General features: G+C 39.4%; 1 protein-coding gene across 5 annotated transcripts in view; it reads right to left on the bottom strand.

The window, feature by feature from the left end:
- LOC118775130 (diacylglycerol kinase delta-like) overlaps nucleotides 1-23469 on the bottom strand; it is a 52044-nt gene extending 28575 nt beyond the window's left edge. For 4 of the 5 annotated variants that reach the window (XM_036524868.1, XM_036524864.1, XM_036524866.1 and 1 more), the window contains exons 1-2: nucleotides 23091-23168; nucleotides 19635-19890 (exon numbers count right to left, since the gene is read on the bottom strand). In XM_036524868.1, coding sequence (XP_036380761.1) covers nucleotides 19635-19823 — 189 coding nt within the window. In that variant the 5' untranslated portion in view covers nucleotides 19824-19890; nucleotides 23091-23168. Of the gene's footprint in view, nucleotides 1-19634; nucleotides 19891-23090; nucleotides 23169-23413 lie in introns of those variants that run through there. The other variant, XM_036524865.1, reaches the window with a different exon arrangement.
- Between the last annotated feature and the right edge of the window lie 4302 nt (nucleotides 23470-27771).

The following is a 27771-nucleotide window of genomic DNA, read 5'->3' as shown; positions in this document are numbered from 1 at the left end:
TACTTATGACGTAAGAGAGGGGGGTGGGGGAGGTGGTAGTGGAGGCGGTGTGGTGTGAGAGTAGCTTTCCCACAGACCATACAAATCAGCTTTACCTCCAACTCTCCTCCTCCCTCCCTCTCCCACTCTCTAGCTCTCCTCCATTTAAGCAGTGCTGATTTGTATTCTCCATAGAGGTGCAGTCTGAATGGGTGACAGGAGAAAGACGAGGTGTTCCACTTTCTTTCCGTAAATCCTGAGCTGTCAGCTGAGGAAGCAGGCAGTCTGTCTCAGGGTGTTCGTGTGCACAAAAATGAGGATCTCATTAAAGCATGAAAGGCTCTCTCTCCTTGATGCCTGAGATACGTCCGTGTTTAGTATGGAGCAATTCCCTGCTTTACACAATGATGCTGCCTACTCTACATTTACCACTCTACCTCCTCTCAGATTACCATTCGCTCTCTCACAGCCTCACCCACAATATAACGCCTGTTGCTTTAAAAGCAGAAAATATGACAGCTGGAAACACATCTCACGTGATTCAACTGCAAACCACTTGTCATTATACAAAAAATACAGACTGTCAGAAATATTCATTGGTTATTCGGCAATACATTTGTATCAGTTTATGAGTTGAATTCACATGACTCAGTTAAAGGAACTTTAAAGAGTACAAAGTATGGAGAGAATCAGCACTCTCACACCTCCCATCACCCCTCTGTTGCCTGCATATGTAACAGGATATCAGTCACTCGTCATGCTAAGGAAGAGGCAAAACAGGGCTTTGCTCTCAATCATCTCCCTCCCAAGGATGCACATCCCTTCCTGTGCGATTGTTGACACATAATCACCTTCCTTTCACCAACCTCTTTTGTTTCACAGGTAACCGCCCTCTCACCCATGGCGGATTTGCATGGAAGTCACAGCGTTAATTCAATAATTGTTTCTACTCTGTTCCTGTTGTTGTTGCACCAAAGTTGAGAATGCAAAGCAGAGCTTTGGTCGCTTTGCAAGTCAAATGATGTTTAGGGACAGAGAAAGGTCAGACATGGTAGGTTCCATGAGAGTTATTCTCCAGAAATTGTTTGGGCTCCTCATGCATGATGACTCTGTAAGCAAGCCAAGTACAGAACGTGTTCTCCATGTGAAGAGATAACAATGGCCAGTTGTGCTGGGCTTCCCGGAGGGGGCTTGAAGAAGCTTATCTGAGTGGGTGGGGAAAACTATGAGAAGCATTTTAACCATGACACAGCAGCCAGGGACACCAGATTCTCCCCTCATCCTGCATGCTGTGGGGTTATCATAGGAGACTACATGAGGCACCATCCCAAAGACCTTCCAAAATCACATGGTTTTGTGTTAACAGATTTTTCCAGGTTCATTTACTGTCCAGGAAAAATTAGATGATATGAAATTATTACCATGAGTCTATGAATTGCTGCAGGGAAAGAGCTGTGGATGGTGAAGACCGATGAGTGTCAGTAAATGGGTCATGAGCTGACAGTGATGACACAGTGCTGACCTGATCCCTACATCATTCACATTGTGTTGATCATGTGACTTTGTACAGGTCTGCAAGTACTGTATCAGGAGAGATAAGTACTGACATAAATATGGCCCTGTTTCGTCATCTTATTTGTTTAAATCTATTTATAATTCTCAGAGGCTTTTCCCAATAAGGAAGTACATGACTGTTTGACTTCAGGTGATAAAATCTCTCCCTGTTTTTTTTTTTATCTCTATGATTCAGATTTCTATCTAAGGTTTAGTTATAGAGCACTATAAACCCAGAATAGATTTAAAATCCTAATAACAGCAGAGAAATGTTAGATTTGTTCAACATACTTAAAAGAATGAAAGACTGCTGTTTCATCAAAATGGCCTTGAGACATACTTTCCCTATTACTATATTAAGTTTGTTTTAATGACAGATAAAAGGAAGGGTAAGAAATGAATACCCTAAAGGACCCTACATCTACACATCAATAAGGCCTATATAAATAGACACGGCCCTGGAATGAAGGCACTGAAGACTCCTGCCACCTGACAGCCTGCCTGAGTAGGCTTCAGAAAAGCTCCCTTTTCCTTTACCCCTCAGGCTGAACTCCTGCATCATGAAGTCCCAATGCAGCCACACTCCATGCAAGTGCCCAGGAAAAGCTGGAGCCGGAATGGCGGGAGGACAATACATACAACACCCTGGCCTCAGTGTTAACGCAGACATGCACTGACACCATCTGCATGATCCACAGGGGCCGCTCCATGCAGGGGGGAGCTCCTCAGAGGTGCAGACTCTGTGGTGCGCGCTTGGAGGTTTGCCTGGGGTTTCCTCAGTCTCTGTTTCTCATAGTCAAAGATAAAGCAATTAGCCACCCTTGGAGTTTTACAGCCGCTGCTGTCTTGTTACTGCTGCTCCTTCTGAATGTAATGGAGACAAAACACATAAATCACTGATATGTATGAATGTGCTAGAAACATGTGCAATGTAGCATCAATATACCATTACATCCACTGGCTGTCTCATTAGCAAGCAACATGCAAGACCGTGTGGTTTCCCAAATTGCTTCATTACTGGTTCATTTAAACAGAATGGGAAGTAAGACAAATTGTAGCAATCTATTGCAACATCAATGAGGTTCAACAGTCAATAATCCATCCAAACAGCTGATGCTGAAATATCTTGCCCAAGCAGCATCATTTTCAACTCCAGCTGTGTTGTGTCACTGCATACTTATATGCAGACACACAAACACATACACGCGGACATGCATGCACCTATGCATTTTGTCTATTTACACGTACATAAAACGACAAAAACACATTGTGCTTGGTCTCTGTGCTACATTTCTGTCCTACTCTGGGAATGTGTTTTGCGTAATGAGAAAATGTAACTTCAGTTCCTTTTGTAAATATCTGCCTTAACTCTTCACATGCTATCTTTATCTATAATTGCAACGCCTGCCTCCCACCTGCCTCCCCTCATCTACTGGTCAGAGCCCTGGTGCTCTCTCACCTTAACCACTGCAATGACCCAGATAGTCTGACCCCTCCGAAGCACCCAGACCACCCAGCTGCCTGACCGTTCTCCTCCTTCCCCTCCAACTCCAGTGTCACCTTTGCCCTCATATTTCGGTTTCGAAACCCAGATGCTGGCACATGTTCAACCACACCCCAAACGGTATCTCCACGCTGTCATCTCTCCGTATACCTTACCCTTGTCCTGCGCTCCTCTAACACTGTCTGACAGTCTCTCCCCTCAGTTACCCAACAGAGGGGGACCAAATCCTCGTTCCAATCCTGTCTGTGGCAGAATGAGCTGCAGCACGTGCTTCAGTCCGCACAGCAGTCACTCACCACCTTACTCCATCATACGAAGACACTGTTAAGATTAAAGATAAAGGGTATGCAAATTTAAGTATTTTGTTATGCTAACTGTAAATTCACTAACCGTCTGCTGTGTTTCACAAGATTACTGTACTCAGTGTGCTGTAGCTGTGAATGTTTATTTGAATTTTAAGGTGTAAATGTAGCTAACACCTGTGAACTTTAATGTCAATTGTATTTGTTATTGGTAAACTGCAATTTATTGTAATATAAGATGTATTTTGTGCATTGTACTCATATGTAATTAATCTGGATTTAGTTGTCTCACAATTAATAATACCACCTTTGTACCATCTATGAGAGAACACAAGATCTTGTTAAAATACAGTATTTGAAAGTCACAAGTATGAGAATTGTAAATATTAAACAGTAGAAGGGTCAGAAATTATACTGAATTCTAGCACTAATCCCTATAAAACATACTGTATGCTACTAAAACAACTAAAAAGCAGCTGAAGTGAAGGGTATTGCTTGACAAACCCTAAAAGTGTTCTAGGTGATGGCACCTTGAAAAAGAGGTCAAATGCTTTAAATATTTTTCAAGAAAAACAAACGCATACCACTGCAACCAAACTCTGCTTGTAAGAAGGTCTAATACTGACCTGATTACTAAAGTGATTACAGAAAATTATTGCTGAAATTAACATCAGAAATGGCCACACAAACCAATATGCGGTGGGGAATCATGTTATACCCCTTTTCTCCTGACGAAACCATATTGCATGTGTCACCCTAAATCAGCTATCACCCAACTGTATTTTCTAGAGAGGACAAGAATGAAGGTTTGACAAAGTATTTTTGTCCCAAGGCTATTTTGTTACTTGATTACTGCACTTTATGGAACACTAAAAAAATTGTCCTTAAACATTTCCTCCAAGCTGGCAGCTTTTGAGCAGACTTGATGCAGAAGTGATGTAACCTTACAGTTCATCCCTACCCTGCCTGTAACCAGTGTAGCACCAGACAGGTCACGGAGTTGAGCTGACATAGTTAGCTCTCATTTGGCCCATCAAGAAGATCATGGAGAGTGCAGAAACTGAATTAATCAAGTCAGCCAAATTGAGGATCAACAGTGGAAAAAGGTTTACACAACTGGCACCTTTAGTTACGCTACAATTGAGGAGCTCAGTTGACACTCACACACCGCTTGCATAAGGCATTGCCTCACTGTCTACCTCTTACATCCATCTTACATCCAGTGTTCTCTCTTTTGCAACTACTCCGCAAATACATGTCCTGATGAAACCTTTAGCACACTTCTGGACACTTATTTCTTTATTCTCTCTCTCTCTCGCTCTCTCTCATACATACACACACACACACACACACACACACACACACTCACACACAAACACAAATTTTTCTCAGGGCCAAAACATCCAAAATTCTTGACTGGCAAGGGAAAGAACCTAATCTGGATCTAACTGAGCATGCATTTCACATGCTACAGCAAGACTGCTAAAAACAGAACCTGAAGATGGATACAGAACAGGCCTATCAGGCCATCACCAGTGAAGATACCCAGCAGCTGCTGATGTCTATGAGTTGTATTCTTCAGGCAGACATTGCATGCAAAATATATTGGACCGAGTATTACACAATGACCACTGTATAGAACTTTAGTATTAATATGTCTAAATTAACATATTTTGGGGGGATGGGACGTACAAAATGTGCAGTTATTTCTAAACGGTTCATCTGATATGGATGTAACACCCTCAAATTAAAGCTGACAGTCTGCACTTTAAATCCACAGGCCAAATCCAAAGTGCTAAGCACAGAGCCAAAACAACAAAAAATGTATCACTGTCTAAATACTTTTGAAGTTCAACTGCGCGCACACATACACACAGAGTACTTCTGTCATCCAACAAGTACATATGACCTGAAATAGATCCACAGAGACAGAGGAGTTGCCCAACAAATCAAAATATATACATTAAAGCCACCTGAGGAAGTGATTCTGCACATGATTACATACTCCATGTGGTATGCCCTTGCTGTAGTTGCTCACTGTCATTCTGCCACCTCTAGGTATAGCAAAAGCAGACAGGTCTTATCAGCCTCCATATCTTTGGGTTTCCTCCTGTTGCATGTGGCTCCTCTGTCGATGAGATGTGCTGCGCCCGCCCTGCGCACTCCTGCGGGCTCATGGGAGGGACACCTGCAGGCACGCTGCGTGTTTGGCTCAGAGGGCGGCAGCTTCACACAGGAGTGCCGCAGCAGGCAGAAGAGCCCCGAAAGACACCCTCCACAGCGGAATGGGGGCGGCGGGTGCATCCCACGCACCCAGAACTCCATCTGCTCACGGCTAGCCCCAAAACCCCACCGAAAACAGGAAGTCAGAGTCTTGACAAGCGAGATTCTTATTCTCTCAAAGCTACAAGTTGTCAGTGTGACTACCTCGGGGTTCTGGGGTTCAAAGGGTAACTGCAGGTAAAAGATTCTTGAGAAATATAAAAGAAGACATTGATCATTTCAGAACATGACTCTGAGAACAGTTAATGGCAAAATTTGCAAGCAAAATAAGTGTTTATTTTATTACCTAAAGGGCTCAGTTTAGAAATGATTTACAACACACAAAATTTCTCATTCTGCTTAGTCTGTAAGCCAACGTAATGCATGATTTAACCTCATTATACACTACTGTATATTTTCCATGGCTAGGCTTTGAAAAGTGGAACTGCTTCCTGTAATTGGGCAGGGCCAATACAGTGCCTCTGGCTGTAAATTGTGTGACCGACAGCTCACTCCACAACCAGACCACCAGTTTGTCTCTGTTGGGCTGCTACCCAACAGGGAAAAAGATCAGTAGATCCTGTTTCAGGAAACCTGACACGTGTCAAACACAGTGAGCCCAGGGATACCTTCACAGATGACACAAGGAGATACACTGGCTCTGACAATTTCAAATTATCTACCTTTCTGTACTGTTCTGAGATAAGATACTTGGTGATCATGCTAATTTTGTGAGACAATGTAATTTAAAATGAAGCATGTCGTCTTCAGCTAATTCTCATTAACTGTGGCATTTCTCAGTGTAGAGTGAAACAAAAAGTACTATCACACTATTCTTTTGGCAACAAAAGGCTTGTCTTTTCATGTTAAAAGGAGCCATTTCTTCATCTCTTTTTTTGCTTTGTTCACAAAGCAAAGATCTTCTTTTTCTGTCTCTTTTAATCTTATTTGAAGGAAACATACTCATTGTCACCTGCTTCAGTCTTTAAACGCCATTCTCTTTTCAGATACTCTAGTTAAGCCCAAAAATGTCCCACGTAATTTCTTCCTTGTAATTACAACATTCCAGTTGGAAACTCTAGAAAAGTTCCCAGGGGACCACCCTGTGAGGTGACTGAAAACTCTGAGGGTGTTGGCAGTGGGAGGATTAGACAATGATTTTAATCAATTTCTCCATTCACTGCTGGCTACGACCCAGAAAACACATCAGAGATCAGAAATTTATGTAGTATTGGTAGACTAAAAAAAAGATGAAATCACCTCTAAAGCCATTTAAATTTATTTTTTTCTTTACACAGAATAAAAAAAGGCAATGGCCTTTGCTTATACACAATGTATATTGTTTTGTCTACTGAGTAAAAATGTCAAAGTGACTCAGAGAGACCTTCTTCAGATATTCAACTTATCTGCACTTTCTGTTTAAAGTAGGCACTCACAGCAAAGGACACCCTCACACCCTTTCATTCCCAGTATCACCGAACTCATATACACACTGTTTAAGTGAAAACATGTTTAAGTGGAGCAGTATGTCATTGATACTATTTTTAACTGTGGGCAACACAGTCAGAAAAATGTCATCCTTTCATAATACAGGAAAACCTTATTTGACTTTCGGCTCTGCAAAACACAAAAGCCCTCCCCTCATGATGTAAGGATATAATCTTCTTGTCTTGCCTGGTCTGTTAGAGTAACACCTCTGCTGGCTTGGTTTCACTCAGGAGAAGAGACACCAGAGAGTGTCTGAGCTTCTGGGATGTAGAGGACCAGTCTGAAGTGTTAAAAGTGGTTCATTGACCAGGGGTGCAAAGAAAAATTTAAATTCTCTGCATTTCAATGGAAGTAGGAGGAACATGAGGGGCTTCTGCTATAAGAAAGCCCTTCATACTAGCAGAGTATTGAGAGAGATGGCAGCCTCAACCTTTGTCTGAGGACTACCTTGCAGTGATGAAAATGAAAATGGAAAGCATTTTGAGCTTTCCAAACAGTCAGTCAAAACAAACTCTGCTGCAGACAGGTGACCAAAAGCTTGCCTTCTCACAGCTCCATGTAACTGCAGGTAACAGCACCAAGGATAGCAAGTCCATATTCATCCAGAAACTCCTGTTTAATGTGACCTTACATGGTAGGTGTTAAGGGCAATTACACTGGAGCTTTCCTGACCAAGCCTAACATGACACACTAAGTAACATTGACAGCTTCTTAGGGACCCTAAAGGGACCTTAAAGCATGCTTGAATGAGCAACTGTCAACCTTACAGCACTAGGAAAAGAAAAGGGACATAAAGAATAGGTCAGGATATGCTATGAGCATGCAACAGACCTGTGAAACCACTTGTCGAGAGGGCTAGCTTGTTCCAGCATACAGCCACTGTCAAGTTTAAGTAAGATTATCAAGGAAGGCCCTGCCCTGAGGCAATGACTACGATGTTATTGGTTCATTACAGCTAGTATGTATACCATGCTTTTGTAGAGTCTGCAATGATCAGAGGCAGTCTATTTTGTTTTTACCTAACATTACAGAGTTATGGCTGCTCCTGTGTCTGTTACCCTATTCATACAGTACTTTTAAACTGTACCTGGAACATGGAAGACAGCAGACAGGCATACACGTGATAGTAAAATGGTTGTTTCTGCTGAAGAATGTCAGAACAACTGCTTACAGCATTAAAATAAATGCTGTAGAGAAATTCCAAAGACCAATGAAAAGACTTCAGTTACAGGCAGTTGTAGCACTATCACTTCCTGGGTTATCATTAAAAGTGACAAAAGCACTGTTATATTCGCTTGTTATGAAGAACAAGGTCAAAAAGAGAGGCTGAGTGGAATCTCAGCTACATTGTTGTGCATGTGCCCCAGTCATTTCATACTGCATCAAATGAGAAAGCCACTTGCATACATCATAGGTGCATTAGGGACCAAAACTGTTTGAGTAAGTGCCAAGAATTCAGACAGGGCTGTTCTGAACCATATCCCAGGCTCATGCATCATATAAAACAGATGGTTCCTTCTTGATTGTCACTTTAATAGAGTGGGTAGGTATTTATATACTGTAGATTATAGACACATAAAGCATAGAGCTACATGTGCCTAAACAATACAAATGCATAAAAAGACACATTAGAACCAGTTGTTTACCCACAAACACACATGTTAGGATGGTTAAAACTGCTTTCTGGTGCAACCATTAACCTTACAATTGATAAATTGATCATTCTAAAGTAGTAATGGCAGGAAATAATAAGATCTGCAAGGAACAGTCTACGGTACCTAGCGCTTGCCCTCTGTTGCTAAAAATAGACTGCTCGGCTGCACTTGCTACACACAAACTAAGCTCAGTTCAAAACCACTTCCTCCAACTCTTATCTGCCATTGTTCATAACCCAGTTACAGTCTCACTGCAAACCTAAATCTATGTTTACTTCTAGGTGTCCCTAAAAATAGAGACTGTTGATCCCAGCCCTTCCACATCAACCTCAACAAAGGTGGAGTAGTGCTCTGAAGTACTCTCACAAAAATTTAAAAATAAAATGAAATCAATACCTGAATAAATAAATAAATAAATAAATGGTTCCCTCTCATTTTTTCAGATACAGCACAGTAGTGGATCGACAACGTGGGTGGCAGTATCAGTTAATGAGTAGATTCTCTCAATTATCCCCGCAGAAGATTCTTTCCAAAGGCACCTCTCTGTTTGAGACATATTTTATTCCATTTCTCCTCAAAGCATAGGCCTGAAATTCAAGGCCGATGAAGACTCTCTCCTGCCTAGCAAGGAACCAAGCTGGGCTGCTGGCTTCAATTCACGGCGGCACTTATGTGCACAATGCAACTGAAAAGGACCACAACTGCTGATCAACATTTGTCAGGCATTTATGGGAACAAGAGGCCTCTGATTTCACCTGTCGGAGGGCTCTGATTTGCACCCCCAATCCTCGTCATACCACAAACATCAATAAAGAAGCGGCCACGCTTCCACTCTCATCTAGGTTGCCTCAAACGAACAATAAAGAATTAAAGAAACCAGCACACAGTTAATGCAAAGCATTGACGTGTCATTACCACATGTGATGCTTAAACATCCTCATGTGTCAAAACGACAGCAGAGCAGCTTAACAATCAAGCACATGAATATCATTTCTCCAATGGTAGTTCAAGTAAAGACAGTCAGAGGAGGCCCACGGACAGCATCTTACTAGAACAGCCTCTCATAGAACAGACTCACATGCTCTGGTATTCACACTTACAGTCATGCATGCGGCTTCCTGTTCTGCAGATTCTGAAACAGTGGTCAACAAAACAGCTAGTTACAATTTCGAGCACTGTCTCAAACAGACAAAAATGGAGGAAATGTAGAAAATAATGCTCCTTCTTGTCACTGTCTTCCAATCTTCAAGGCACTGGATTGAGAGCAAAACCTAAACCACAACAGAGAAACTTTCTAAAAACATAAGACAACAATGAAACAAAAGCCTTGTTTCTCAGCTGTTGTCACAGAGGCTGTTTTGAGGGTTAAAAGCACATGAGACACCGTTTACATGTTGGGGGCTCTGAGACTATCCACCTCCATTACTGAGGATGTAAGAGTAATGGTGACCCATGAGCTGCAGTGAACTCTCTTTTGCCTCCATGTATCCACAGTACTCCATGCAGTTGTTCCTCCAAAAGGAACCTTCATGGGGAAACTGATTAAAGAATCCATTTATCCTCATTATGAACACCCCACCCTGGGCTGTTTATAGACTTGATCCCCCCCACAACATATCATTTCATTTCAATTCCTGTGAAAGTAAGGTTCCTACTGAAGTTCCTAAAAAAAATATATAAATTTCTTGATTGTATAAGACATTGAAATTATAGCCCTGTGAGCAATGTCTATTCCAAATTAATGCAGCTGTTTGTTCATGAAATGCCTCAGACACAAATTTTGACAAAACTAAAGAATGTTAAAATCCCAGCCTGAATAATCTAACATTATAGTACATATTATATAAATCTGAAATGTGTAAAAACTGTAACGTTACATAAAAATATTCTGGCTTTAAAAATTCAGATGTTTCTCTGCTTGACTAACCAACTGTACCTTGCTTTTCCCAGTAAATATATTCTGACTCCATTAATATTGGAGTACCTAAGGCTGTATTCAAAACCACATCATATTGGAATTTATCCAGTTCTCTAATAATTTCTCCATGCTGCTGACCATTGCTGGCTTATCTCTGTAGTCGTCCATGCGGACTACAGCAGATGAATGGGTAATGGCAGATTTATTCCTGAACGCATCAATCTACATAATGGCACAGACAGACTGTATTGTGACCCTCACAAAATTGACCAAAAGTCATATGAGAGTCTCTCACATTACTTAACAGTAATAAGCAACCCTCTATACTCCCCACATTTGCCTATAAAAACACATTGTACCTACAAACATGTACAGTACCATACACACAGTATGGCTGCACTATTCATTGGGTTAAAAGTAAACTCTGGTAAATACAACATACAGTAGATGCACAAGTTATACAGTAATACATCTGTGTGTATGAAAGGCAAGATTTACTTTTCAAACCGCCAGTGTGATGAGTGACTCACCTTTGAGTCATTTAATAAATGAGTAAATGAAAAGGACACTTTTTACAGCCATAATTTGCATGACTTGTTCCTACCTAAGTATAATGCAGTTAAAATTGCTATTCAATATAAAAAAGACAAGTCCAAGAAAATTAAGAAATATTCTTCTTAATGGCCTAAAATATCTAAAAAATACAGAGACAGAGATACTTCCCTACAATCAATATAACATTTACAGTGCAGTACCTTATTAAGAGGGTGGTATTGTAACTTTCATGGGATTTTTTAACATGTTTGTTTAATTTATCATATAAATTCAAAATTTCTCTTAAGTTATACTTCTGGACAGTTAGACCACTCACTAAATCCATTCAAGTATAATGTCAATTTGGGTAAGAGGCTCAGCAAAGTAAAAGACCGAAGGGAGAGAGCTGCCTTCCCTGAGAAGCCAGAACGGTATTACGCTGCACTTCGCCAATCAAATTATGAAAGTGAAATATTTGCCGTGCTATAAGTGCAAGATGGTGGGATTTCCTTTCTATAAACAAGCCAGACTGAGGCTGGTGCAATACGCCTGCTTTAAAACAGCATGCATGCTCACACTCATGCAACCAGAAAACATGCATGCCACTCCATGCTTCTACTGACTGGTGTTATTGGAGAATGGAACAGTAATAAATTCAAATAAATTAATTATGGGGACATATTCAGGTAAATTTAAATCTGAATGTAAATTTAAACTCTGAATCAGACATTTGCAATAATCCATGTATCAGTGTGTATTCCTATGCGATCTGTTGCTTATGAGGTAGTTAGCCAAACCTGATTGATGCACTAATTGTAAGTCGCTTTGGTTTAAAAGTGTCTGCGAAATACCCAGCTGTAAATTGTAAATTGTAAATGAAAAATAGTGTGGCAAAATTACAAACATACTGTTTTGTTGACAAGGTTTGAAGGTAATATTAAATATGTAGTCTGTGTCAGGGCTGGGCGATATGGACCAGAAATCATATCTCGGTATTTTTAGGCTGAATGGCGGACTGTGACAGACTGTGATCAAAATAAAATGCAAAGACAGGGTTTCCTTCCCTGTTTGAAAATACAGCTGCAAAACATGTAAATGAAAATTTATATAAAATAAACAGCCTATATTAAATAAAAATAGGCCTATCTCTGAGAATTCTCCTTTAGCTGTTTTCAACAACAGTAACAGACTGATCAAAACAGAGTACAATTACAGGTTTTCCTCTCCTGCTTAACAAAACACACAGCTGTACAAATAACAATAAAAATGTAAACAGAACAAAAATAACAACAGCTCTACCCTGTTTGAAAATATACAGCTGCACAGTATATCAACATATAAATAAATATATATATAAAATAAACAGTCTATATTAAATAAAAAGGTTTATGTTGGTAGCACTTTCTGATAAGGTATGCACAAAAGTATTTGGACGCCTGACCATTACATTGTAATGACATTGTATTCAAATACATATACTTTAATATGGAGTTGGTCCCCCTTTTGCAGCTATAACAGCTTCCACTCTTCTTGGATGGCTTTCCACAAGATTTTGGAGTGTTTCTGTGGGAATCTGTGCCCATTCATTCTGTAGAGCATTTATGAGGTCAGGCACTGATGTTGGACGAGAAGGCCTGGTTCGCAATCTCCGTTCCAGTTCATCCCAAAGGTACTCGATGAGGTTGAGGTCAGGGCTCTGTGCGGGCCAGTCAAGTTCTTCCACACCAAACTCATCAAACCATGTCTTTATAGTCCTTGCTTTGTGCACTGGGGCACAGTCATGTTGGAATAGAAAAGGGCCTTCCCCAAACTGTTGCCACAAAGCTGGAAGCATAGCATTGTCCAAAATGTCATGGTATGCTGAGGCATTAAGTTTGCCCTTCACTGGAGATAAGGGGCCTAGCCCAAACCCCGAAAAACAGGTGTGGCCAAATACTTTTGTCCATATAGTGTATTTCAGACTATTGAAGTACGCTACCTGTAAGTTTATGTTGGTAGGTTTATGTTGGCTGACGAGTATCAGTATTGCGTTCAGGATCTATAGGTTTTAACTTCAAAGATTTAAATCCATGAAATCCAGTTTGTTCTATTGCATTTGGCCATTAAAAGCAAAATATCCGAGTCTGTTTTTGTGAAACCCTGGCGGTTACCATGCTAATGCCACCCCAAGATTTTTACTGGCCCCACCTGGCCACCCCTCTGAACATTTTCTGGGGGCGCCACTGATGACTATCAATCTATGCTATGGTAGGACATTTCGATAAGGCAGGACAAATCTACAGAACAGGTTTGCGCACAGACGCAGAGGGAGAGGGGTGGCGTTGCTCGGAGAGTGTAAGAGAGGAGAGATGCAAACACTGGCATGGCTTTACGGAACAAACGCAACATCAAACTATATCGATATAAACGGTATTGTCTCATCCTATATCTCATTTGAAAATATATCGATATACCTTAAAAAAGTCGATATACCACCCAGCCGTAGTCTGTGTTCATGCTAAGAAGTATTGCTGAGCTGAAAGGTAGACTCTCTTATGTTCAGTTGTTAAAATACAATGCAAAAGAAAGAAAAGTTTTTCCCATTAACAAAATTCAGAATGTGATTATTTTTTTGGCAATTCCTTGTGCCATCAGCAGTATTACTGACAATTCAGTTAATATACATATTAATGTAACTACATTCTAGAAACTGTGACACATTCCAAAGAATAAATATTTCCCAAGAACTGGCACTCAAATGATTGTGTCGCTAAATTGTTACACAATCAAAAAAGTTATTTCCATCACTGCCTAGCATACCTCATCAATAATTCATCTTCTGGAGATCCTGACACATAATGGCTATAGGTATTCCTAGCTATCCTTAGTGTTAGGTTACATTATTGGAATCCTGATGGATGCTAGGATGAGTCTCACACTCGCACTCAGCACAGAGAATCAATAGAGATGGCATTTAAAGGCTTTGGTTTTCAGAATTGAGACATTGTGGGAGAAGTATACTATTTTCCTGTTCCCTCATTTGAGAGATGAATATGAGAGAGCTCAAACTGAGACAACTGAAATAATAGCAAGCTGCTAGAAAGTACACCATATGAAAAAAAAAAACATCAAAGATATCATTCTGTTAAACCAGGCACAGGTCACTTTGCTTTTATCGGTGATTACATTCTGACTCCATTAATGCTGAATACCTAATGCTGGATTCAAAACCACATCATAACTGGAACAAGGCCAGTGCTCTAAATATTACTCCATGCTGCTGACCATTGCTGGCTCAGCTCTGTAAGAGTGGCTGTGGCTGACAGTGTCCATGTGGACTGCAGTAGATGAAGGAGCTGAGGGGGCAATAGCAGATTTTTTCCCTGAAAGCAGTAGCATCTATCTCCCTAATGGCATCATAGACAGACTGTATCCTGACCTTCATGATATTGACCAGATGTCATCTGAGCGGCACTCACATTACTCAATAGCAATATACAATATTCAATACTCCCCATCTTTGCTTATAACCACGGACTATACAGACGAACGTGCAGTACCACAACCAGAATAGGGCCGTGCTCTCCTCTGGTTTTAAAAGTGCGCTTTGTTTGATGTAACAGATGCACTAGTCATGTGATAATATACCCATGTGCTGTGAAGGCAAGGTATCTTTTTAAAAATTGTTTTTTGAAATGCTGTCTCACAAATAACTCCTGTTCAATTCCTCACAGGGGCACAAAAGCACTACAGGCTTGAGCCACCCTTGGACCCATCCTTCTTTCGTGAAGGTCCATTGTTCTTCTTGCCACATGATGCCTTACAGCTAAGAGTTGCAGTAAATATTTTATTTAACACCAGATAGGTATAAAGGCCAGCAGGGAAAAACAAGACCAATTGGCTGGACAACAACAAATTGTGACACTAACAAAGACATCATACTGAGATATTCACTGCTAAGGCAGTTGTGCCCAGTCTGTTACTAGATACAACTGGATACTCAACACGGTTTGATAACAACTAGCCCTCTAATTCACAGACCACAGATGTATTACAACAATGAATCTGTCACAGATGGAATTCACTTATTAGAGTAAAATGTCACGCTTGATATTACCCCATGTGATAGGGCCATCAGTTACTGAATGTTCATTACAAAAAGGAACAACATAAAACTCATCGGTATTTAATTGGATTTCTTAAATTAAGATACCAAAAACACCTTCAATGAATTTGTTCCTTAATTGAGCAAGTAGTGGAGTAAGTCACCTAAAAAACTGTTGTTGAGTGATATAAATACCCTGGATCAGTAACCAGATTAATCAGATTTCCGATGACAGTTAAACCTCGTCTAATAATCTTTCAAAAATCTAACCTCAGACCAGCCATTTAATTTCAGCCCAACAGTTCCAGAAAAGTACCTCCACACTGCATGCAGTCACTTTGCAAAAGTCATCATTACGGTTCAGATCTGAGTAATAAAAACTGAACACGCATTCACCATTACTGTACACTGACATGAATATAGACAATTTGAATGCAAAGCAAAAATCAGTGGACATCACCAAAATCATAACATTGCTAAGGAATTATTAAGAATATCCTCTCGATCATATTCCACTAAAGATGAACTGGAGTCTCTTTTAAATGAATGTACATTCAGCTCATATCAAGTCACTGTGGCCAAGTCCTATTTCCATTTGTCTGCCACACCCTCAGTTTCATTTGTATTACCTCAATTGGAATTGACAATTCAGTTCTGGAGCTCCCAGCTGTACTCAAAGACAAGTGGTTGCTGTGCTTGCTTTGATCTACATGCCACACATTTACACTAGATGCTGTAAATTTCATGTGGCTCTCATGAGGTCAAACATGCATGGGTCTATTAAAACCAGCAGGTACATCCTTGTTGGAGATATTCCTGTATCCTGCTCCGATTACACCAAAGCTACTACACATGTTGTGAATGGACAGTTCATTGTTTTCATGGATTCACAGTCAGCAAGCCAAACTTGCCATAATCACATTTGCCTGAGAAGGTTGGATGACATTGTTTTGCTTTTGTTGTTTTGCATTGTTTTAATTTACAAATAATATGTTTTCTTTTGTTTTGTTTTTAATTTGTTTACAGGAACAACAGTTTTCCAGTGAAAGCCCATGAATACTGGTGAGGGTTCTTTTTCCATGCAACTTACATTGTTTCTACCCCCCTGTGCTCGCTTCAGGCCTGCCATATAGCTGAGGTAAGCCAGATGTTTTTCTGGCTTACCTCAGTGGCAGTGTAGCATAGTGGTTAAGGAGCAGGACTTGTAACCGAAAGGTTGCCCGCTGGGACACTGCTGCTGTACCCTTGGGCAAGGTACTTAACCCACAATTGCCTCAGTAAATATCCAGCTGTATAAACGGATAACATTGTAAAGAACTGAAACCTTTGTAAGTCGCTTTGGATAAAAGCGTCTGCTAAATGAATAAATGTAAATGTAAAGCAAACTGACCCAGCACATTATGTCGGTCAACCCCAGACATGCCTGTAGGTTGTCCCCTAAAATCAAAGAGATGACAACAAATTTAACCTGTGTAATACTGATTCCTCCTAGCGAGGCCATTAAATGATATTCCTAGTTCACATTACAATGTAGTTTCATAGTTCACATTAGAAAAGTTTGCATTTACCTTGTATGTTTATGGAAACATTTAACCGTATTCCATATGTGCAGATAACCAATGTAGTTTTCTGCAACCTTTTTGCTATAGTCTCTTCAAAATGCAATATTCATTGGATATCTGTTATGAGCTCAGCAACACCTGAGCAGTAGGTGAACCTTGCTTCACTGAAATGCAACACTGTGTACACAGGATATATAAAGTCACGTCAGCATACTCTAAATCTGAAATTATGTCCTTGACCTTCAGTTTATCGTCAAAGGTATAAATACTGAAAAGGCATGCTTTTAAGTTAATTTGAATTCCTTCAGTGGTTTCTTTACCTGCTGCAGTCTATCTAACCCTCAAACAAACTGCAGAATACAACACCTCAGCTCTCCTTCTCTCTGTGGATTGTAGCAATATACATTTGCAAATGTGCTGTTATTGTTTCTTAAAAAAATATTGGCGATCACTTAAATACAGACTCCAAACACTTGCAGCAGTCCTACCTGCATAGCTTACTTTTCCTACTCTCAGAAAGTTTTGCATACATCTGTAGCAGGGTGCTAGCTTCATGCTAACAGATGAGGCACAGCTTCACAGTAGATTTACAGGGATGGAGGCAGAAAGAACAAGAAATGAGACAGAGCATACTCAGCTTCAATTAAAAATAGCTAAGAGTTTTAAAAGTGCAATATGGTAGGTTTCATAAGAAAAATGGCTTACATGTTCCAGGACAGCCACATGTTTATGCTCTGAAGGCTCAAATAGTGAGACGATAAAAATTAAGAGAAGAAGAGTTATAGTAAACACTCCCAACAGTCATTTCCATGAATGCAATATTAAACACTGTCTACAGTATACTATAGCCCTTTAATAAGTTATATCATGAAGACCTGAATAAGAGTTCAACAGGGTCTTCCTTCCCCACTGATTCCACCAAGGCTGTTCCCTTGGCTGTGGTTTCACTAGATAGTGGGTAGGGAGTGGAAATCTCCTGTTTCCTTCATCCATTCATGCTCATCACTGATTAGATGACAGCACATTTGGCTACTTTAAGAGAGTATGATAAATAATAAATGTCTCGCAGCAATCTGGTATTTGTAATCCAACAACAAGGTTTGAAAATACTCCACCAAAGCATTTTGACAAGTTACGCAAAGACAAAAATTCAATATTCCTTATCAATTATAAAAAGAAGTGTTGTAAAATTTGTCAAAATTTTGCACCCAGAAACATCACACTTTTGATTCATGTTGATCCACATGCTTCAATTTTCCTCTTGAGGTAACACAACACTGTCAAAAGGCACACACTTTCACCACTTACTATTAGCATCAAGAATTTTAATCTGTCCACAAATACAAAGGAAGTCATATATTTAATATCTATTATATCTCATAAATATATTATTTATATACTATATTTTGGGTACCCCCCCACACCACACTTTTATGCAGGTCAATATGTAAACCTCGTAGATCACAGAATTATGTACCATGAACACAATGAACACAAATTAACATGATGATTGTATGTAGCAAGCAAACACATTTCTGGTTGAAAAACTGTGATGACCTTAATACTTGAGCAAGGCCAAAAGAGAGAGGATGGAAAGAAATGACCTGTTGAAGACACACAGAAGAAGTAAGTAATAAAATAGGTTTTATGGTCAAAATGATCAAGGTTAGGAATCTATAAACATAGAAGGAAACTGAGAAACAGTGAAAAACTTTGCAGAAGAAAATATAATAATGTCCAGTGAGTGTAAAATGTCCAGTGAAAAGATAATGATTATAATTAAAGCAAGAAATTACCAAAGGCTGGTTCGAGAGTCATTTAGAATACACAACTAGTAAATCACAAAATCAAATATTAAAAGACAAATGGATATACACGAAAGAAATACATGCCATTTACCATCATGTTGGCTGAGGTACTTAACTGATGCTAATAGACTACTAGAAATATCCCTATACAACTCTAAAACCAGTACAGGTATGTACATGATAGAGAATTCAGCAGAACAAAATGATATTGAGCTACCCACTCTTTTAGGAGGCTCAACACATTGAAAACAGTCTGTGGCAGAAAGGTGATTATTTCTGACTGATCCCAGGACTGATGGAAAATATCGCTCAGACAAGAGGCTTAAACACGATTCCCCCAAAAGCCTAAGTCAGTGGCCACTACTGCCAACACTGCCAATTAATTTAATCATCTGCTTTCACCGCAGCTCTTAACATTAATGGGTTATTTCTTTTCTGAGAGGAACCAAAAAGAAACGTAAATTATACTAACAACAATTATAATGACAGGAGCAGTTGGAATAATGATCTATAAATAAACTTAGCACAGAGGAGCTGTTTTTCACTTAATCACCAAAGGATGAAACAGTATAACTGTATTCCCTAGTGAATTCATTAAATAGATTAGTGAACACCTCTGGGATTAGATTCCTGAGCACTGTTCTTAACCTTGAATACATTCATTAACCAATGCAAGGTCTCATGTTTAAATGTTTCATAATCAAACTGCGCTGCAGGGGACATAATCAAAGAATTGTTAAATACTGAAAATTTGCCTATCTTGAAGACATATAGGCATAGAAAGACATTAATGTTGTGGCAATGAACACAACAACCTTGTGTTCATTGCCACAATGGCCTGCTGTAAATTGTAGTCTACAGTGGAAATGTTAAGATTATGAATGTGTTTAAGGTATATAAAGAACTGCTCAAGCATAATTTTGAAAACTGACCAGAAAACTGTTACCAAACAATACATACACAATATGACACATTTTCTCTTACCTTTGCACGAATTTGCCCAGAGGTAGACACTTTCCTAATAAGCTTGTGTGACGTTTCTTCCTGTTCCCCGTCACTGTCGGATGACTCCTCACCAGCCTCTGTCTGCGTTACCCGGTCCGAGTCCTGCGATGAGAGGGACTCTCGGGGATCGCGGACGTACAGCATATTCGGGTTTAGTTTCGCAGCCATGGTCAGCAAGCCTGGCTTGGGAAAAGCAGTTTCACTTCCCACCACCTTGGAACTCCACAGACGTGCTCTGAAATGATGAAAAATGTATTTAGGGATAATTGAGTCTTGTAGATTTAGCAGAAGCATTTGGTTTTACAGTGCCTAACAACGTAATAAGCTGGTAATTAGAGAGGCAGTTATTTTACTCAGTAAGTCAGGACATTAATTTGGAAATTTCTATAAAACAACTATTTATGAGGTAATATCAGAATGAATACATGAATGCAATAATGAATAAATATATTAGTCACTGATAACAACCAAGTAATTATCAGAAACCTATATTTGATTTGAATGAAATCGTGAAAGTAGCTAGCTAATTCCCAATGCTACTACAGCACAAGGTAAAGGGAGCAGGAACACACGACTTCATCTGTGTAGCTACAGAATAATTCCTCATACAATGATATAGACAAATAATAGGTTCTGACTGTTTGAGAATGTTTGAATTAACTTTGAACAACAGCATGCCCGAAACATGTTAATGAATGACGGGAAGGTAGCTCTAGCAGAAATGGCCTGACTGCAATTTAAGGTCAGTACACAAACATGATTATACACAGTAACCGTTCAATAGCTATGTAGCTATAATTTCAAAATCCCTGTTCAAATTAAATTCAATTTATTACGTGCATCTTTACTCTGCTTGCACTTTACTTTAGTGCTCAGGAGAAATGGATGGTGCTCTGGGGTGATTATTTTACTCTGAACTTCCCCCAGAGTGTGGCTCATTAAACAGACAGAAGGGCAAGGTAACAATTACATTGAAAGCAAGCAGTATCAAAAGTAGAGTGCACCCCTATCAGCAGCTTTGGCATGAGTTGGAGAAAAACACTTCTACCTCTGCTGCTGTATGAATTAATTTGGTTTAATACCACTTCTGGGGATGAACAATCCCTCAGCTTTGCCTCAGGGCCACATGGCACCTCCTGTCATTGTTCAGTTTCATGCACATGATAATTGCCCTTTTTTCCATTTTGCTGGTGATTAGTGGTTAGATTAGATTTAACAATGCAATCAATTCTGAAATGCCGACCATTTAAACGTGTGGCAAAACCATGAACGCATCGATTGACCAGTAATGCCGATGCCATTATAAGTGCTTGTTATCATGTAATTCTGACACTGTGTTTGATTCAAACAACTGATGATGCAGATAAAAGTACCAAATGACTATAGATGTTCATAAAAAGTTTTACTTAGAGCAATGTTCCTAGATAATAATGGGTTAGTACTTGTTTTTAGGGCACTACTACATAACGTGCACCTGACTGACCTACACTGGGATATTGCCAGTGCAAAGGAATGCATTACCAGAGTTTTACTTTTGTATGTTGCAAGAACATTCATTCTGTTCTCTGCATTTATGATGAGCCTGATGTGTTTTCTGCTATACTTGCCTGAAGCATCATACCTACTTGGTAACTCCACAGTTGTTTGCTTTGTTTTTCTTTTCAAGGCTGCTCTAGCTAAGGTGTTGTTTGAATAGTTACTCCTTTTTACTCTTCCGTATGATAGTGTGAAGTGTCGAGTCAGCAGCAGTAAAAGAGAGCATTGAGAGCCCTGAAATGTACAACAATCTGTAAAAACTGTAAAAATACTAAAATGTAAGGTATCTTTTCAGTAGCTGCTCTACAGAAAATTAAGAAATTTGGGTGAATTTCCCAAAAGTCTGTTTCTACTGGCATTCACGTCACAACTTAGAGCTAAGGGGACCCTTAAGTATTCCAAATGACAGGGGATCATTTTACTGATTTGGAATGTTTCATGAGTATAACATTCCGTTAAACTCAACAACCAAGGTCACTTCTGCATGCGTAAAGAAAACCACCTAAAATGAACCTGACTCATATTGTCTAGTTTGGTACACATCTGCTTTGTGTCACAATCCACAGTGAACGACCTAAAACAGACAGATAAAAACAGGTAAAATCTCATCACCATTACCTCGTTAAGGTTTACGCAAGGCTCACATAATTCCAATCCTAGGTTTCTCACGCAGCAGTGGTAACAAGAAGAACCTCTAGCTACAGGAGGATCCAGACCTGTTGGCTCAGGTCCTAGTCTACACTTAATACTGCATGTACAGACAACTGCATCTAGACAACACACTGCAACTCTAACTGGCTATAATAAGATTACTCACTTCAGCAGAAATATCATATAATACAATGTGCTTCATAGTTGTCATAATATTCAGAGCAGTGGCACATGAAAGCTTTGAATGACCGGAGAGTCTGAGCTTGGGAGTACTAATTTAGATGGCAATGCCACTCTTGGGCGGTAGCAGCCAGAATCAATCATTTGTGTAGGGGTTTGCTCTTCTAGGTGACCCCAGCCCCCCTTATCCAAAGACACTGAATTTGAAGTCATCCCAGTATTTCAAAGATCTGTGTTATCTTTTTTAATAGGCCTATTTACCATGCAGCCTGATCCATTAAGTTTAACTGCAACCAGTTCATACCAATGAAACCACATTTCTCTTAACCGAGGTTCTGAGAGCAAATAAACAGGAAAATGCTTAATCCCTTACCTTGCACGGACAATGCAGATGTATTAAACAACACTTGATGAGGCCTTAAACAATTATCTGTGAATTCGCGATGATTACGTCGTAGTCAAGATGGATACATTCCATCAATCACAATGTTTTCTTTGAAACGCCGCGGTGTTCTGTGACAGTTAAATCGTTGGTCTGATCTGACTGCCTGTCTGTCAGCATTCCGTTAGTATCGGGGGCAGATTTCCATCAATGGAGCTACCGTATCCAACGATTTCAACCCAAAGCCTGCTATTCAATCAAAACTGTCATACCCCGAAATGAATCGTCGTGCGACCAACGTGTCTCTCGAACGCAACCATTATTATTTTTTCCACGTCGACCTGTAATCCTTATTTCATGCTACAGGATTCACTTTGAACATACACCGTCGCCCCCTATTCAAAACAGACGCCCGCGCGCGTGTGTGGCAATGAGCTCGAGCCCACGCTACCCGCAGAACAAGTTCTGATTAGTGCGACGAAATTAAATTAGCTCTATCTCATTCAATATCTGCAAGCACAAGAAAGGCGCGTTAGTGCCTGTGACACTAAACATTGTCACGCAACACAGCAGCTGCGGATAATCACAGAAACAACGCATGGTATCCGAATTAAGTAAAATAGAAAAAAAAGCTAATATTTTAACAAAACATTTGGAAACAAAGATGCACATGCAGTTATGTTTACCTCCGTGGCGAAATCTCCCTCTGCACTATATCGTGCTGTCACTGCTGTTTCGGGTGTTTCGCTGCGCGAGAGGACGCTATCAAGTCATATTCCTGCACATACGCATTGAGTCCGAGCAAGGGGAGGGTGGCTACGAGGAAGCATGCAGACACATCTCAATCGCCCTCGAGAATAAACCCAGAAACGCCAAATCCTAGACCAAGTCAATAACGCCGAGACAAGCCATTCCTTTCACTCAGTCTTTACCTCAGGCTGAACGGTTAGCAGAGAGATTATCGCAGTCAATCGATTATGGCGTAAACAGTGATCGGTCAGTACCTTACCTGTACCCGATGCGTCGTCGACAGGTGGTTATATCATTCGAACGTAAAACAGGCTGTCAATTATATTTCCTGAGAGAAGAGAAAGGGCAAATTCGAGTGTTTCTCTGTAGATCAGGGTATCATTGTTGGCGTAAGGCAATTGTAAGGCTATTAGGTTGCCTACGATGTGGTAGTCTATTCGAGTTGACAAGGCATGGTGTTCATACTTGCATGGTACGTGTTAGGGCTTCAGTATTTTTTGAAAACTGTACTGTCTGTATCGAATGAAAAAGTAAAATCATTTTATAAAACTACAATTTACTAACAATATGATGGGGATCTCCGCTGAGTTGATTGTCACGAATAAAGTGGTTGCTTTTCCAATTTGAAAATAATATATCAATTACTTTTTTGCACAATGGTGTCATTTAATGAATAAACGTGGAATGAACTAGACTTTTCGACACTTCAGAAGATGGCAAAAATAAAAATCAGTAAATCAGTAATAAGTAAATAAGACCAGAGTCCCCACTGAGGTGAGCACAGAGGTAAGGTGAGAAACCTGCCAAAAGAAAACTGCAAATAAAACCACTTATTTTACCATAAAATCTGTGTTGCCTATCCTGGAGCGTAATCCTTGTGAATCCATACTGAATTCTAGGGACACCTATTTGAGTTGCTCCTCAAGCCACTCATTCACCTATCTATATCCTCAGATCAGTTTAGATCTGAGTGTGATAGTTGGTAGTCTGTTGTCATTGTCACTTCTTGATTGGTTTTGCACTGTTCTTTCATAATGGCACACACCATTTCTTTGTCAACAGTGAAGTCATAAATATGATTGTAAATGAAAGCCAGCTCTGGGTTTGGTTGTCACATGTGGCCATTGACCCCAGAACGAAACAAAAAAATGCTGGCCCAACTGGATTTTTTTTAAGATAATTTGATTCTTTACATTAATAATTTACATCACTGCAAAACAGATTTGGAATTAATTGCACAGCAGCTGCTACAGAAGTACAGTTTTTTAGATGTTAAGAGTTGTTGTACAACAATTGTATGATTCAGGTGACACAAATTTAGTTTGTATTGTCACACACTTTGTGATGCGACAGTTGATATTATTGTGATCCCCATGCACAACATGCCAAACCATATAACCATCTTATCAAACATGAAATATCATGTCATGTCTTATCAAACATGAAATATCATGTCATGTCTTATCTGAAAATAAGGCAACATCCCAAATTTGAGGCTCCTTCTGGGTAAAGTGGAGTGATAAACTGCATTACTTTACGGAGTACAGGGATCGCTGCCATAATATGCATGACATACAGAAGCATCCATTCCTTTGCAAGGGAGTTGCCTGACATTTATAAACCACAAATGTCAAGGGGCTGCAATGTGTAGTTTACTAGGCATGCAAAATGGTTGGCCTTTTTGGTCATATTGGGTGTGGCCATGTTCTGAGGGCTCCGAAAATAACTATATGTTCACACCATGGCATATTGCCCTTATAGAATTGGTTAGTGCAATCAAAGGCATTTTCAACCAAGAAGAACAAGAGGGGAAAGGGGGGGGGGTGCAATAGCAAAAGACAGTCTGTTGTATATCACAGCGCTCACCCTCCTGGTGTGGAGGTTTTGTGGTGCAGCTCACTGAGCTGTGTACACAGAGGAAATGTAGGCAGCAGACCACTTCTGTGCTCACTATGGGATGCCTTTAATTTAAGCAGACAGAGGATCCGCTTCAGGGGCTCTCCACTTGGGGAGGGATCTGCACATAGCTGAAGGAGAAAGACAGCTACCAGATGAGGACTTTGTTGCACTTGACACAGAGCTCTACAGTAGAACTGCAGATAAAGGAACCAGCCTAATATTGACATTTTAATATTTAGCCTAATTTATATTTTTAACACTATTTTTAACAAATAAAATCTTTTTAACATTTTTAACAAATAATGACATTTCTTTTAAATGTACACAGCATACCTAGACGAATTCCAGACGAATAAACAATGAATTGCTCCAGTTGTGTTCGGAAGAACTGGTCATCGTCTACTCTTTGCTGTCATCTAGTGGATGTATGTTATACAACAGAATAGCACTGTACTTGGCAACACCTACTTTTTTACAGATAGTCTTAAGAAGTAAAAAAAAAAAAAAACTGTTTCCCAGATGTTTCTTCCATGACTTGTACATAGTGATTAATTTAAATTACGTTTTATCATTTGATCGCAACTTAGTATATCTCTCTGGTATATATTTTATGAGGATGTTGAGAAAAAAAATGTCCATTTTAATATTGTCTGCTTAGTAATAAATGATTAACAATAAAAAACTCCCTATTTTAAAGTTTTTCAGATAGCCATTTGAAATAGCTCACGTGAGTGTTTAGGTAAGTACTTCAAGTTGCTGAAGAGCTTTATTAAGATGGAATGTTGAGTTTCCCAGGGAGCCATGTGCAATGTGTCTTCATAGAAAGTGTATTCTACATTCCTTGACAGATGCATGAAGATGGTCAATGGGACTTACAGTTATAATTTGCACTGAGACTACTGATTGCTAGTCAGCTGTATGAAAATTAATTGCAGTTGCTGAAAATCTGGAAAAAGAGTTAAAAAAAAAACACGAAACATCAAACACAAGACTCTGCTCACAGGTCAAAGCAGATGAGCCTGATTGGCATGCTGGGTACTGTCAATGACTGTAACCTGGGTCCAGAAATTCTTTACCAAAAAGAACTGCTCTGTCAAAGACATACATTTTATTTAATCTATAAACAGAACCATTTCAGCCCATTTAAACAAATAGACAGACCTGACTGTAATCTTTCACAACAATAAAGCGGTATTTACTTACATCCTTGTCTTACATCAGTTACAGTTAATCAAAATGATGTCTATAATGAACAGCAGAATGGAAACAATTAATCAAGAAACTGAAGCACCTCACCTCTCACAAGAGCATAATCACTCATATTAATAAAGTAATGATACAGGTAGGTTTGCAATTTATAATATTGTGCCACTGTGAAAATGAGGTAACCTGACAGACCTTGAATTGTGTCTTTCAGAGTTGCCATTTGCTGACTGTATTTATGGTATGTTGCCATTTGCTGCAGGCCAATTTGAAGTAATAACATTAATATTACTGTTAGGGGAAAATACATTATACAGTATAACTGAGCTAATAATGAATGTAATGAATCCCTATTCTCCCAATTTTATGCATGCATTTCATTCAGTATGACAGTTTGCTTCATTCTGACAGAAGAAAAAATAGCTATAACTAAAAAAAAAAATTCAGGTTAAGTATTTGAAAACCCTGAGATCTCAAACACGAGTATTATACACTCAAACATTCAGAAACAGCTCAAATACAGAATGGAAAAATGTCCTGAAATTTTGTGATGTTCAATATTACCCAGGGAGTCAAATGTCCAACCTTTATGTACTAAGATTTCTAATGCCTTATCTGTACCATATCTGATGAATGCTTGCCGAGCTGGAGCTGGAGGCAAATATGACAGTCCTGATATGGACTCAAAAGTCAATAACCAGATAGCAAAACACTGACACACAGTCCATTGAAGCATTTGTGACAAGATGATTGCATTTGTGGATCTGCAGCTATTTACATAAAATGGCATTGTAAAGGTGGTCTTTCATAGACTGCAAATGCCTCTAAGAGAACCTGTATTATTTTGTGGCCCAGATGACAGTGCTTTCACTTAAGGATGGACTTGAGCAGGGCCATAGCCTAGAGCTGACCATTTGACAAGAAAATAGTGATGGCCACAGCTATTTTTTGTTCACAGATATTTTACAGTATATCCTTGACATTAAATACTTACATTTTGTGCTTGTATGTCCTCGATGGTTGGTTTATTGACAATGCAACATTGTAATGATGATTACTGAAATACATACTTGCTAGTTTATTTTCATTTTACATTTCAGCGACTTAACATTTTAAAGAAAGACTTTAATCTTCAAGGAATTTTACAGTTTGTGATTCAGATTAACACTTTTGGTTTCTTTTTTCAAAGCCTGTCCTGATGGAGCGGAAAAAATACAGTAAGAAATACTATGAAGCAAAATTACAGTGAAGTCAATGACCCTACCACATCAGTGATGTGGTAGTTTTGTTTGTCTGTTTTTAAAAGAAACTTGAATCTCTTGCCCTCAGTTTTTGAAGTATATTAAGATGACAAATTGAGTTGAATTCATTTTTATGTAGAAATTGTATATTTGTAGTATCAGCCTTACCATGTTATTACTGTAAACATGGCAGTGAACAACAGTACAACAACTAATAAGTCCTAATCATATGCTGTATAAATTCTAGGCTCCCACAAAAACAACAGACTAACTC

This window comes from Megalops cyprinoides, chromosome 3 (assembly GCF_013368585.1).
Source record: "Megalops cyprinoides isolate fMegCyp1 chromosome 3, fMegCyp1.pri, whole genome shotgun sequence".
NCBI classification, from domain to species: domain Eukaryota; kingdom Metazoa; phylum Chordata; class Actinopteri; order Elopiformes; family Megalopidae; genus Megalops; species Megalops cyprinoides.
Note: the sequence above shows the minus strand (reverse complement) of the source record. Positions and strands in the feature narration are given on the sequence as shown.